The sequence below is a fragment of the Rhinoraja longicauda genome, chromosome 24 (assembly GCF_053455715.1).
Source record: "Rhinoraja longicauda isolate Sanriku21f chromosome 24, sRhiLon1.1, whole genome shotgun sequence".
NCBI lineage: Eukaryota > Metazoa > Chordata > Chondrichthyes > Rajiformes > Arhynchobatidae > Rhinoraja > Rhinoraja longicauda.
Genome location: NC_135976.1, coordinates 48736 through 62192, shown reverse-complemented (window position 1 = coordinate 62192; position 13457 = coordinate 48736). Strand labels below are relative to the sequence as shown.

Below are 13457 nucleotides of genomic sequence, written 5' to 3'. Positions count from 1 at the left end.
TGTATCATGTGTATGGAGACTTTCTACCTCACATCTATCCAGGAACCACAGAAGCCTTTCAAGGTGCGAGATGCAAGATTTTTCGATGCATGTCCTGCAATCTCATCTACCGCACTCGGTGCTGCCGACGTGGTGTCCTACATATTGGCGAAACTAAGCATACACTAACCATTTCACCACAAACTTGCACAGGGTCCACCAGGTCCTGCTGGATCACACGAACTCCCCATTATAAAACCAACTTTTCTGTTCTGGGCTTCCTTCATTGTCCGAGTGAGGCCGCATGCAAATTGAAGGAATAACACCTCATAATCCGCTTCGGTGGCTCACAATTCAACTATTTTATAGGAAAATAACCTATAAAAATCCCCTCCTCTGCCCCCTTCTCTTCACTATGCCCCACCTGGATCACCCATTCCCCGTCCCTTCTAGCTAAATCCCATCCTGTGTTTGCAGGGTTCGTCCCTCTTTATCTCACAGCTTTTTGTTTCCGTTTCATCTCTGGACATTGTCTACATATAGCCAATGTTCTGTACCACTTATCGCTTTCCCGATTTTTTTCGCGCCCCTACCTCCCTTCCAGCTTTTTTTAATAATCTGCGTGTAGAATTGTCCCGAACCGAAACGCTGCTCGTCCGTGTGCTTTGGTCTGACCCGTTGATTTACTCCAGTATTTTGTGTTTTCTTTTGCTGGAGATTATATGTGGAACAAGTTTCTCAGTCTATGCTCGTCAGATGAAACCATCTGCTCCAGCACACCTGGACTGTTCTTTGTCAGGAACCTTCCCATCTGTTGTGATTGATTGAGATCTAAGCTGTATTTTCTCCATGGTCCACCACATGGGCTTTCACCACAATCCCCCACAAACGAAAACAGTGTTAGTTCCCTTGGACTATCTACTCCACCAGTCTCCGTAAACTGAATACAATTTTAGACGTTTTCACCCACGCCAACATCTCACCATGAATCACATCTTCTTTCCCCCTGCCCCACCCATTTCCACTTCGACAGAAAGCACTCTCTTCCTGATTGTCCGGTTCGCTCAAACCCTCCCCACCCAGCGTCAACGCCCCCATGTTGCTTTTCCTAGCAACCGTAGGAGGTGATCACTAGTTTATTTACCCCCTATCACCTCCATCCAGGCACCGAAACAGCTCTTCCAAGTGACACAAAAATCCACTGTGCATCTGATTGCATCTGAGTCCATTACTCAGTGTTCAGTGTTCATTATTCAGTGTTCTTAATGTGGCCTCTACGTCGACGAATCCAGCTACAGACAAGGCGACCATGTTGCCAAGCTCCTGCACTCTGTCGCCAAATGGCCACCTGGAGCTCCTGGCTGCAAAGCATTTCAACTGCACTTCTCATTCCTTATTCTCATTAGCGATACAGTGCGGAAATTGGCCCTTCGGGTCACTGAGTCCGCGCAGACCAGCGATTGTCCCGTACTCTAAGACTGTCCTACACACTAGGGACAATTAACAATCTTAACGATGCCAATTAACCTACAAACCTGTACGTCTTTGGAGTGTGGGAGGAATCCAGAGTACCCGGAGAAAATTCACGTGGTCACAGGAAGAACCTGCAAAGTCCGTTGAGCTAACACTCGTAGTTAAGATTGAACCCGGGTCTCTGGCGCTGTAAGACAGCAACTCGGCCGTTGCGCTACTTTGCCGCCCTCCACTTTCAGAGTGCAAACTTGTGGAACCGCACCTGTCATTTTGCATAGATATATAACTTATTGGGATGAACACTGAATTCTCAATTTCACGTAACCCGCACTCCATCTCTCTCTATCCTTCTAATCCATCTAGGCCTTTGCGCACACCCGCGTAATTCCAACCATTTACCCAGTTGCCATGTTTCCCATTTCTTTCCTTCCCTCAACTGGTTCAATCTGCTCAGATCCCTCCTTTATCTGTGTCGACGTATCACCTTCCATAAATGCCAGATTCCAGTATCTGCAGGCTCTCGTGTCTCTTTATTACCTTCCAGCGTTCATCTGCGGCTTCCCTCTCCCCGCCCTATTTCCATATGCCTAGAATTCCCCTCGTCACCTGGTTCCATCTAACATCTACTGACTCTCGTCTCTCCTGTCCTCCACTCTTTAAGTTAGCTGTTCTCCTTCTCATACTCAGTCTGTCTTCGTAGACACTGCCCAACTCGTGGAGTTCCACTGGCAGTTCCTCCAGTTTGGCTTTTGCTCAATTGTCTAGCATCTGCAGTTTCCCTGTGTCTCCAGTTCCAAGTTTATGTTTGTCAGGTCCCGTCTAACGATAGGGGCATTAATTGTCCCGATCCATGTAACTACTGTTAAACTCTGTCCTGCTGGAATATTTATTGCTTGGTATTTATATGCCCCATGAATAATTATGCACCATTACGTGTCAGAATCTGCATCAGCTGTTAATTCAATGTGGGCATTGTGTGGTTTATTGGGTGAAGAATTGTGAATAGAAATGAACGTTCTGCAATTATAAGGCATCATCCCAACTACCTTGAGCACGATGGAAGAAAGGCACAGAAATTGGGAAAGGTAGCAATTCCAACGGTTCTGACGATGGACATGTCAGTCATATTAGGTGCGAGAGACAATGTGCTCGCCAGCGCAGTGGGAGTTTCCGAACTTACCCTCTCTTCTCCTGCAGGTGGCAAATGACCTGGACCTTAAATTGAACCAAGTTGACTTCTATGAACCATTCATGGATGAATCGGATACAATCCCCGGAAAACCGTACACCGAAAAAGAAATAGTGGACTACGTCAACGAGCATAGCAGGTGAGCAGAGAGCAATAGTGTAGAGAGAATTTGCTGTGGGAGTGTATTTCGGGAAAATGTAATGGGAGCTTCAATCACTATAATGTCTAATCGGTTCCCTGGGAGGGGGGTGAACTATGTTTCAAACTGTGCTCTGGTAGTCTGTGGCTGTGCAATGTGTAGGAAGAGCTTCCATCTGTGTCTACCCGTTGCCCTCGAAAGTACAGTGGACATTTCACTCTGTCGAACCCGAACCCGAACCCGAACCCCAGGGAAACCTAACCGAACAGCGAAGAAGGAACGTTATTCTATGCCTAACCCGCGCCTTAGGAATATGTGACAGGACGGTCACTTTGGAGACATTTGATGCTTCCTTGGCATAACAATTTGAATGATTTCAGGGCAACTCTGCGAAAACTGAAGCCAGACAGTATGTACGAGACCTGGGTGAGTTCATGTGTAGCAGTTCTAGATATCACCATTTCATCATATTTCACTTCCTTACGCCTGCAGTGCAGGGCCAGGGCCAATGCTGATTGTTGACATTATGAATCTCTGTTTTGCCTACCCCAATCCCCTACACCAACCCTGTCACAGGAGGATGACGTTAATGGAATCCACATCGTGGCCTTCGCAGAAGAAGACGATGCAGGTGATGCACAGAGGCAGGGCTGATATTCACCCTTGTTTAACATCCTATCAGAGGCACACGGCAGGGAAACTGTTAGCGACAAGAACAAGATAGCACTCCCTATTTCTTAACTGTTGACCCCTCCAGCCACTCTGTTGACCCTCCAGCCACTCTGTTGACCCCTCCAGCCACTCTGTTGACCCCTCCAGCCACTCTGTTGACCCCTCCAGCCACTCTGTTGACCCCTCCAGCCACTCTGTTGACCCCTCCAGCCACCACATTCTTCTAATCTTCGTAACTTCCTCCGGTTCCTACACCATCTCTGTTACATGTATCTCTGACCCCTACACTTAGAACATGGAACAGCATAGGAACAGGCCCTTTGGGCCACGATATTTGTACCGAACATGATACTAAGACATTCACTTATCAACGTGCACAAAACATCCAAATGCCTCCGTTCCATGCATCAAAACATTTCGTAAATGCCATTATACACCGATGAGAAAAAACATTATGACCATCTGCCTAATATGCTGTTGGTCCTCCGTGTGTAGCCCCATACACAGCAGGGTGTGATGCACTGTGTATTGTGACACATTCCTCCCGTGACCACCATTAAAACTTTCTGTGACTTGTGCCACAGTAGACCTTCTCTTGGTTCGGACCAGACGGCATCACCTTCGTTGCCCTCGCGCATCGATGAGCCTTGGGCTCGCAACACCCTGTCGCCGGTTTGTGGTGTGTCCCTCCTCGGACCACTGTCGTTGGTCGGTATTCACCACTGCTGAACGGGAGCACCCCACAAGCCTTGCCGTTTCAGAGATGCTCTGACCCAGTCGTCTGGCCATAACAATTTGCCCCTTGTCAAAGTCGCTCAGATCTTTACTCTTGCCCATTTTTCCTGCATCCAACGCATGAACTTCAAGAACTGACTGTTCATTGCTGCCTAATATATCTCACCCCTTGCCATTGTAACAAGATAATCAATGTTATTCACTTCGCCTGTCGGTGGCATAATGTTTTGGCTGATCGGTGTATTATCTGGCTCAACCAACAATCATAGCTATTCGTTCCTGGCACTCATCAACATCAGTGTAAGAAAAAATTATTCCGCACATCTCCTTTAAACGTTGCCTCTCTCACCTTAAAGCTATAAGTAATTCAATTTTACATCCCAGCAAAAAGGTTCCGAACTTCTACCGATATTTTGGAAGGAACTGCAGATGCTGGATCGAAACTGAAGATAGACCGACAAAAAGCTGAAGCAACTCAGCGGGACAGGCATCATCTCTGGAGAGAAGAGATTGCGCCTATCCCGCTCAGTTACTCCTATACGTTTATATACTTCATTCAGGTCTTTCCTCAACCTTCGACGTTCCCGAAAAGACAATCCAAGTTCCAAGTCTATCCAAATGTAACGGTAGCGCAGCAGTAGAGTTGCTGCTTTACAGCGCTAACAGCGCCGCAGACCCGCAATCATAGAAACATAGAAAATACGTGCAGGAGGAGGCCATTTGGCCCTTCGATCCCGACTACGGGTGCTGTCTCTTCAGAGTTTGAACGTTCTCCCCAGGAGCGCTTCGGTTTTCTCCGATATCTTCGGTTTCCTCCAACACCCCAAAGCCGTATAGCTTTGTAGGTTAATTTGCTTGGTACAAATGTGAAATTGTCCCAAGTGTGTGTGGGATAGTGTTAATGGGCGTGGATCGCTGGTCGGTGCGGAATCGGTGGGCCGAAGGGGGAGGGGTGATGAGGGGAGAACGGTGGGGGAGTGCCATATTCTGTGCGGGACAGTACAATAATCAGACATGTGGTTCTCTTTCTCTCGGGACTGTGCACGACACAGATGGCTATGAGTTCCTGGAGATTTTGAAGGAAGTTGCCGAAGCCAACACGGACAACCCAGATCTCAGCATCATCTGGATCGACCCCGAAGAGTTCCCTCTGGTACCCATCACACCATGGCCACTGCACCCCTTCCTAACCTCACCTTCACATAGACCTACATCAATGTAAAGCCCGAACATCTTATATCCGCAGTTTCCCTTAACCAATCGTGAATTCGCGTTCGGACACAGAAAGCTAACATCCCTCGCCTGCCTAATAATCTCCCCAAACCAAGTACAATCTCACGACCCGGCAAGTGGAGTCCAACCCTATTGTATGAAGCTCAATGATCAAATCCATACTCAGATCCCAGCAGCCCCTAACCCAGCAGACTCATTACTCCCCATACTAGTTACAACATCCCCACTGTCTCCAACTCAAGCTCATCGCCATCCTCGCTCACTAACGCAATTCCAACGTTTTCCTCACTCCCTTTTACATACCAAAGTCTTCCCAACCCAACTCTCTTGCAACGCCCTCTCACGGCTCAGCCCGATTCCAAACTATTCTTTACTCCGGAAACAAATCCCAACCATTCCTCCCTCTCCAAACCGATCATTTCATCCACAATCCCTAATCCAATCCAAAAATCATTTCCAATCCCCGACCCAATCCGAACATCTTCATAATTCCATGATAAAAATTCAACGTCTAACTCATTCGCCAACCCTTCGCAATGTCTTCCTTATTCCTCAACTCAATCGCAACAGCGTCCAAGTTTTCCAATCCAATCCCAACACTATTCTTCTTTTACAAACAAACACCAACCATTTCCTCAAACGTATACAAAGTTATCGTCACTCTCCAGCCCAAATTCAACGTCTTCGTCAGACCGTAACACAAGTTCACCGTCTTTCCGATTCCCGAAGCGTTACCAAGATGCTCATCACTCCCCAAATGAATCCCAACGTCTTCCTCGCTCTTCCTCAAGCACAGAATGTTCTTCATTCTCCAACCCAGTCCCAGCATTTTCCTCGCTCATATGCTCAGTCGCTACATATTTCATACGCCCCACATTTTATTTACTCCCCTACCACACCCAACGTTGTTCCCTCTCTCCAACCTTCTGACTACATTCCATCCCTCCCGAAACGAATTCCAACTTTTCCTGAATCCCCGAACCAATCCAAAAATCGACTTCGCTCATTAAACCAACCCCAACTTCCCCCGTAATCCCCATCTAATCCCAACAAATTCGTGACTCCCCAGAACAATGCCCACATCTTCGTCGCTCCCAGACTCAAGGCCAACATTTTCCTCACTCCGAATAGTCCAATCATGCTCCCGCACCGCAAGCCAATCCGAACTTGCATCTCAGTCCCCAACGCAATTGCAATGCGAACACCGTCCTCACACTTCAATTGAATCCAAACGTCTTTTCCTGCTCTCTAACAAAAGAAGCGCATCATCCCTGCAATGCAATCAAATTAAAACGTCTTCCTCACTCCCTCGCAGACTCTCAGCATCTTAATCACTGCCCATGCCGAATCCAACCTCTTCCTCACTCCTTGGCACAGTCGCAATGTCTTCCTAACTCGCTAACCTAATTGTAAGTTCCTTCTACTTCCCTAAAGCAATCCCAAGACAGTCCTCAATTCCTAATCCAATCGCGAAATCATCCCCACTCCCTAGACCAATCCTAACATCATCCTCAATTCAAAACCCTTGACCTAGGGAGTCTTCGTAACTCCCTAAATCAATTCCACATTGTCCTCACACTCCAAACCAAACCAACAGTTTCCTTCCACTGAAATCCAATCCGGATGCCCTCCTCACTTCCCAAAGGAAACTCAGTTTCTGCCCTATCCCCCAGGCCAATCCAAACCCTCACTACTCTCCAACAAAACCTAGCGTCTTCCTTACTTTCCAACTTTACCGCAATATCCTCCTTCCTTGTGTCGGAAGGAACTGCAGATGCTTGTTTGAACTGAAGTTAGACACAAAGAATTGGAGCAACTCATCTCCGAACATCACATGTTCCTTTTCTCCAGAGGTGCTGCCTGACCCGCAGAGTTACTTCAGCGTTTTGTGTCTATCAATCACAATACTATTTTGAATCTCCATACCGATTCCTGGACCAATCCCCACATTATTCTAAATACTCAATTCAGCCCAAAACCTATTATCACTCCACAAAACAAGCCGAACATCCTCCTCCCCATCCGAAATAAACCTAGCACTAGTTTCAACCCAGTGCCACCATCTTGCTCCTTCCCGAAACCAATCCCAACTCGTTTCTCATTCTCGAACAGACAACATCTTCCGTACTCCCAAACTCAATACTAATATTTTCCTCACGCTGTACTCCCAGGATCCACCTGCTCTGGATCCTACTAATCTCAATTTATCTCTAAATTCTCTGCTTACAGTTGTATCCATACTGGGAAAAAACATTCGGCATCGATCTTTCGGAACCCCAGATTGGAGTCGTCAACGTTACCGACGTAAGTGGTTTAAAAGTGCCACATGAGGTCTGAACACAGGCTGCGGAATCTCGGCGCGAGCTGCGCCGTGGCTGTGGTCTGGTTCTAGGATACGGGGTATTAGGAAGAGTGCTTATCTCTCGGTGAAGGTAAACAACTGTAATGGGACTACATTTCCAGATGGACAAGAAGGATTCCAGGGGTTTTGATCGGTTATTTTGGAAGTTTCGTCCTGAAAAGTTTCGGAACACAACTTGCGTTTTGAATCAGAATCATGAACTAAATTAATTCTGGCACCGGAAGAGGCCATAATCCATTAAGACATTAAACTGTGAGTGCCACACGGCTGCCCATATTCCCTACCTGTCCCAATCAATGTGCTGCTTCTCTGCATCGTCAATTATCACCTTCCCACATGGCCTTGTGCCATCCAAAGACAAGGAGACTATTTTGCCTCTTCGAGACTCTCTGTGACACGCTACATACATACAAGGTCTCTCTGTTCTACAAGATAGCCCAAGGCCTGCTATTTTATGTATAAGTCATGCGCCGGAAATTCCTATTAAACGTCCATCTGCCTAGATGATCGGATAGATTCGTTTTTAAGATACAACGAAACTAACCTAAACGGGTTAGTTTAGAGGGCGCAGCGGTAGAGATGTTGCCTTACAAGGCAGCGTCGGAGACCCGGGTACGATCCCGACTGTGGGTGCTGTTTGTACGGAGTTTGTACGTTCTCCCCGTGACTGCGTGGGTGTTCTCCGAGATCTTCGGTTTCTTCCCACACTCCAAAGACGTACAGGTATGTAGGTAAGTTGGCTTGCTATTAGTGTAAATTGTCCCTCGTTTGTGTAGGATAATGTTAATGTGCGGGGATCGCTGGTCGGTGCGGACACGGTGGGCGAGATGCCTGTTTCCACGCTGAATATCTAAACTAAACTAAACAGCGTGAAAACAGGTACTTCGGCCAACCGAGTCACATTGTCCACGATCATCCTTACATTAATAATATCCGACACACGGGAGAAAATGTTACATAAACCAATTAACCTACAAACCTGCACGTCTTTGGAAGGTGGGAGGGAACCAGAGCACCCAGAAAAAGACCTTTGTGGTCACAGCACGAACGTACAAACTCCGTACAGCCAACACCCGCAGTCAGGATCAAACCCGGCTCTGTGGCGCTGGAAAGCAGCAGCTCTACCGCTACGTCTCCCCCGTTATTACGTCGCCCCGTTCCTGTTCCTGTTCTAATTGTGGGCGACCTACTTCACTGCCCGCTGTCCCAATAATTTTGGTGATATCCACAACGTTACCAACTGTGCCAACTACAAACTCAGCCACATCATCAATCAACGATCCACATGCTAGACTACATCGCATGGGATCCAGGGAAAGGTAGGCGACTGGATAGAGAATTGATTCGTCGAAGAACCAAATAACATTATTTTTTGTGGACGCCTGTGGTGTGCCGAACGATCGTTGCTGGGTCCGTTCCTGATGGTGGTTTATGTCAATGATTTGGTTGAGAATGTACAAAGCATGATTTGTAAGTTTACAGATGACACGAAAGTGGGCAGTTCGCGAAGATGTTTATTAAAAATTACAACAGGAGTTGGGCAAGTAGGCTGTGGGATTGTTAATACAATTTAATGCAGAGAGGTACTAGGTGTTGCATTTTGGGAAGTCAACCAGGGCAGAACGTCACATCAATGTCAGGGCTCTTGGGAATGTTGTAGAGCAAAGGGGTCTAGAACTGCAGCACATAGTTCATTGAAAATGACGCCACGGATTGGTAGGATTATCAAGAAGGGTTTCGGCACATTGGCCGTCATCAGTCAGGGTATTGATTATAGAAGTTGAGATGTTAAGTTACAATTGTACAAGACAGTGGGCAGGCCACATTTGGAGCATTGTGTTCAGTTTTGGTTACGCTGCTCTCGGAAACGTGTTGTTGAGATGGAAAGATGCAGAGAGGATTTACAAGGATGTTGCCGTGCCCGTGGGCCTGATCTACATTCATAGGTTGTTCTGGCTAGGGCTTGATTCCTTGAAGCGCAGAAGGATGAGGGTGATTGTGCAGAGGTGTATAAGATTACGAGGGGAATAGATAGGGTAGATAGATGCACAGTGGTTTACCAAGAGATCGGATCAAGAGCCATGGGACATAAGTTTAAGGTGAGAAGGGACAGGATTCAATAGGGGCCTGAGGGGCAACTTTGTTTTACACAAAGTGTGTGCATATATGGAACAAGCGGCCAGAGGAGGTAGATGAGGCAGGTTTAAAACGCGGTTTAAAAGTTATTTGGACATGTACATGGATAAGAAATGTTTAGAGGAATACGGCCCAAACCCGGACAGGGTTGACTAGTGTAGAATGGGCAGATTGGTCGAGATGGGAGGGTTGGGCTAAGGGGCTGTTTTCATACTGCATGACTCTAGGGCTCTGTAACCACTGGCGATAGGCGTCGGATAAGATAAACAACCTTCCATTACCTCCCCCGATATCGGCCAAAAGGAAAATGTGCATCCAATTGGCAAACCTACCCAGGATCCCATGTGATTTACCTTGCACAATTGCCGATCACGCGGGACTTTGTCAAAGGCCTTGTTAAGGTCCATTTTATTGCTCCTTTCTGTGCCATCAGATATCATTGTCATGTCCCAGTCAAGATCGATTGTCGGCACCCTCTCTAATCTTCGCTTTTGGTTTTACCCTGTCTCGTTCTGCAGGCTGACAGTGTCTGGTTCGATATGGACGAAGATGATTTGCCCGACACCGATGAACTAGAGGACTGGATTAAGGATGTTCTCTCAGGGGAAGTCAACACGGAAGATGATGATGATGATGACGATGATGATGATGATGATGATGATGATGACGACGACGACGATGATGATGATGACGATGACGATGACGACGACGACGATGATGACGATGATGACGATGATGATGATGACGACGACGACGACGACGACGACGATGATGACGATGACGACGACGACGACGACGACGATGACTAATCGCCATCCACTACCACCCATTATTTTCATCTTGGTGGATGTCTCCAGTCAGCTCTAGAATCATCACTTTCGCCCGGCACCACTTGTTAATTTTTTTTTTATCTGTAAAGCTCTTTAACTTAATCTTTTTCTATTGAGAAATCACCACGATAACCTCGTGGGAATAGTAAAGAGAACGAAAATATAAACAGACACCAAACTGACAAAGCAGTCTCATTCTTGGAAAACATGGAAAAGAAAATCGCAGACGGCTTCTCAGTAAAACACTTGCCCTTCAGCTTCACTTCCGCATGACCCCCACCACCTCAGCCCCGACGCTTCCAATTCAACCCCAACACATGCCTAGCCCCAACACATGCCGAGCCCCAACGCATACCTAGCCCCAACACCTGCCTAGCCCCAACACATGCCTAGCCCCAACACATGCTATAGCCCCAAAACATGCCTAGCCCCAACACATGCCTAGCCCCAACAGCTGCCTAGCCCCAACACCTGCCTAGCCCCAACACCTGCCTAGCCCCAACACCTGCCTAGCCCCAACACCTGCCAAGGCCCAACACATGCCTAGCCCCAACACCTGCCTAGCCCCAACACCTGCCTAGCCCCAACACCTGCCTAGCCCCAACACCTGCCTAGCCCCAACACCTGCCTAGCCCCAACACCTGCCTAGGCCCAACACATGCCTAGCCCCAACACCTGCCTAGCCCCAACACATGCCTAGCCCCAACACATGCCTAGCCCCAACACATGCCTAGCCCCAACACCTGCCTAGCCCCAACACATGCCTAGCCCCAACACCTGCCTAGTCCCAACACATGCCTAGCCCCAACACATGCCTAGCCCCAACACATGCCTAGCCCCAACACATGCCTAGCCCCAACACATGCCTAGCCCCAACACCTGCCTAGCCCCAACACATGCCGAGCCCCAACATATATCCCTCAGTACTCTTTCCCTCAGCTCCAACACTCCCGAAGCCCATCACCATCTCTCAGGGCGAACTTTCCCTCTCACCCAACACTTCACCCTCAGCCCAACACATCACCCCGTCCCAACACTTCTTCTTCAGGCCCGGCATTTGCCTCAGTAGATCATTTTTCCTCAGTCCCAACAATCCCTCTTCAACAACAAGTCAGCTTCGGCCGCAACACTTTGCCCTGACGAACACCCCCCCCTCAGAACAATACTTTGCCTTCAGCCCAACACTGCCTTCAGTATCATAACTCTTTCCTCAAACCTAATAATCGCTCCTCTGCCTAATATTTTCCTACCAATCCTAATACCCCCCCTCAGTTCCAATACCACCATGTTGGCCTGACGCATCTCCCTCAGTCAATAAATTTAGTGCTCAACCAAACCTATCAATCAGCCCGAGCACATCCATCTCGTCACTGATACATTGCTCAAGCCTCATCATTTCGCTGTTAGCCCATCGCTTCCGCCCACACCAACCCCTCATCCCAACAATTCCCGCCAGTCCAATCCTCTCCACCGCAGCTCCAGTACTTCCCCTCCCGGGTAAAACCTCCCGGGCGGCATAGTGGCGCAGCGGTAGAGTTGCTGCCTGACAGCGCCAGAGACCCGGTTTCGATCCTGACTACCGGTGCTACCTGTTTGCACGTTCTTCCCGTAACAATATGGCTTTTTTTCCCGGGCGCTCAGGTTTCCTCCCACATTCCAAAGACAGGTTAATTTGCTTCTCTCAATTGTCCCTAGTGTGGAGGATAGAACGAGTGTTGTATCGTTCTATCCAACACTCGTTCTATCGTGTGAACTCGATTGGCGGAAGGGCCCGTTTCCACGCTGTATCTCTAAATTAAACCTAAACTAAAGTAAACCTCCCCTCGGACTCAGAATGTTCCCTGCAGACCAACATTTTGCCCATATGCCCAATGCCTGTCCCTCAGGATTCATACTTTTCCTCGGTTCCAACACTTCCATGTCAGCCCAACATTTCCCCTCAGTCCCCAAACCTCCTGTTCAATTGAACACATATATAAATTGGGACACTCCCCCCCCCCCCACCCCCTCCAACGCCGCCCCCCCCGCCCCCTTCACCCGCATGCTTCCCGCAGCCGCAACACCTCCGCTCAATCCAAACCCTCCACAAATCAAAGATGATTCAGGGCGAGCTACTAGATTAAGTGGGATCCAGGGATTGCTTGCAATCTGAATATCGAACATGCGAGAATGGTTATTTTTATCAAATATCAATGGATATTTTAAGGCAGAGATTGATAGATTCATGATTGGTACGTATGTCAGGTGTTTTGGGGGTTGTGAGGGAAAGACAAATCAGCCATGATTAAATGGTGGAGGAGACTTGATGCACGGAAGGGTCTATTTCTTCTCCTATCACTTATGCAAGTTGCGCATGGTGGTGGTGAACATAGAAACATAGAAAATAGGTGCATGAGGAGGCCATTTGGCACTTCGCACCAGCAGCGCCATTCATTGTGATCATGGCTGATCATCCACAATCAGTAACCTGTGCCTGCCTTCTCCCCATATCCCTTGATTCCACTAGCCCTCGAGCTCTATCTAACTCCCTTTTAAATTCATCCAATGAATTGGACTTCACTGCCTTCTATGGCAGAGAATTCCACAAATTCATATCTCTCTGGCTGAAAATGTGTCTTCTCACCTCAGTTTTAAATGCCCCCCTGTTTATTCATGGACTGTAGTCCATGGTTCTGGACTCCCCCAGCATTGGGAACATTTTTCTTGCGT

General features: G+C 47.9%; 1 protein-coding gene across 1 annotated transcript in view; it reads left to right on the top strand.

The window, feature by feature from the left end:
- Positions 1-10727, top strand: part of LOC144605195 (calsequestrin-1-like) — a 46586-nt gene extending 35859 nt beyond the window's left edge. Inside the window, exons 6-11 of the mRNA XM_078420286.1 lie at positions 2650-2780; positions 3161-3206; positions 3357-3411; positions 5240-5340; positions 7650-7724; positions 10437-10727. Of these exons, the coding sequence (XP_078276412.1) occupies positions 2650-2780; positions 3161-3206; positions 3357-3411; positions 5240-5340; positions 7650-7724; positions 10437-10727 (699 nt within the window). The remainder of the gene's footprint in view (positions 1-2649; positions 2781-3160; positions 3207-3356; positions 3412-5239; positions 5341-7649; positions 7725-10436) is intronic.
- The last annotated feature ends 2730 nt before the right edge of the window (positions 10728-13457 follow it).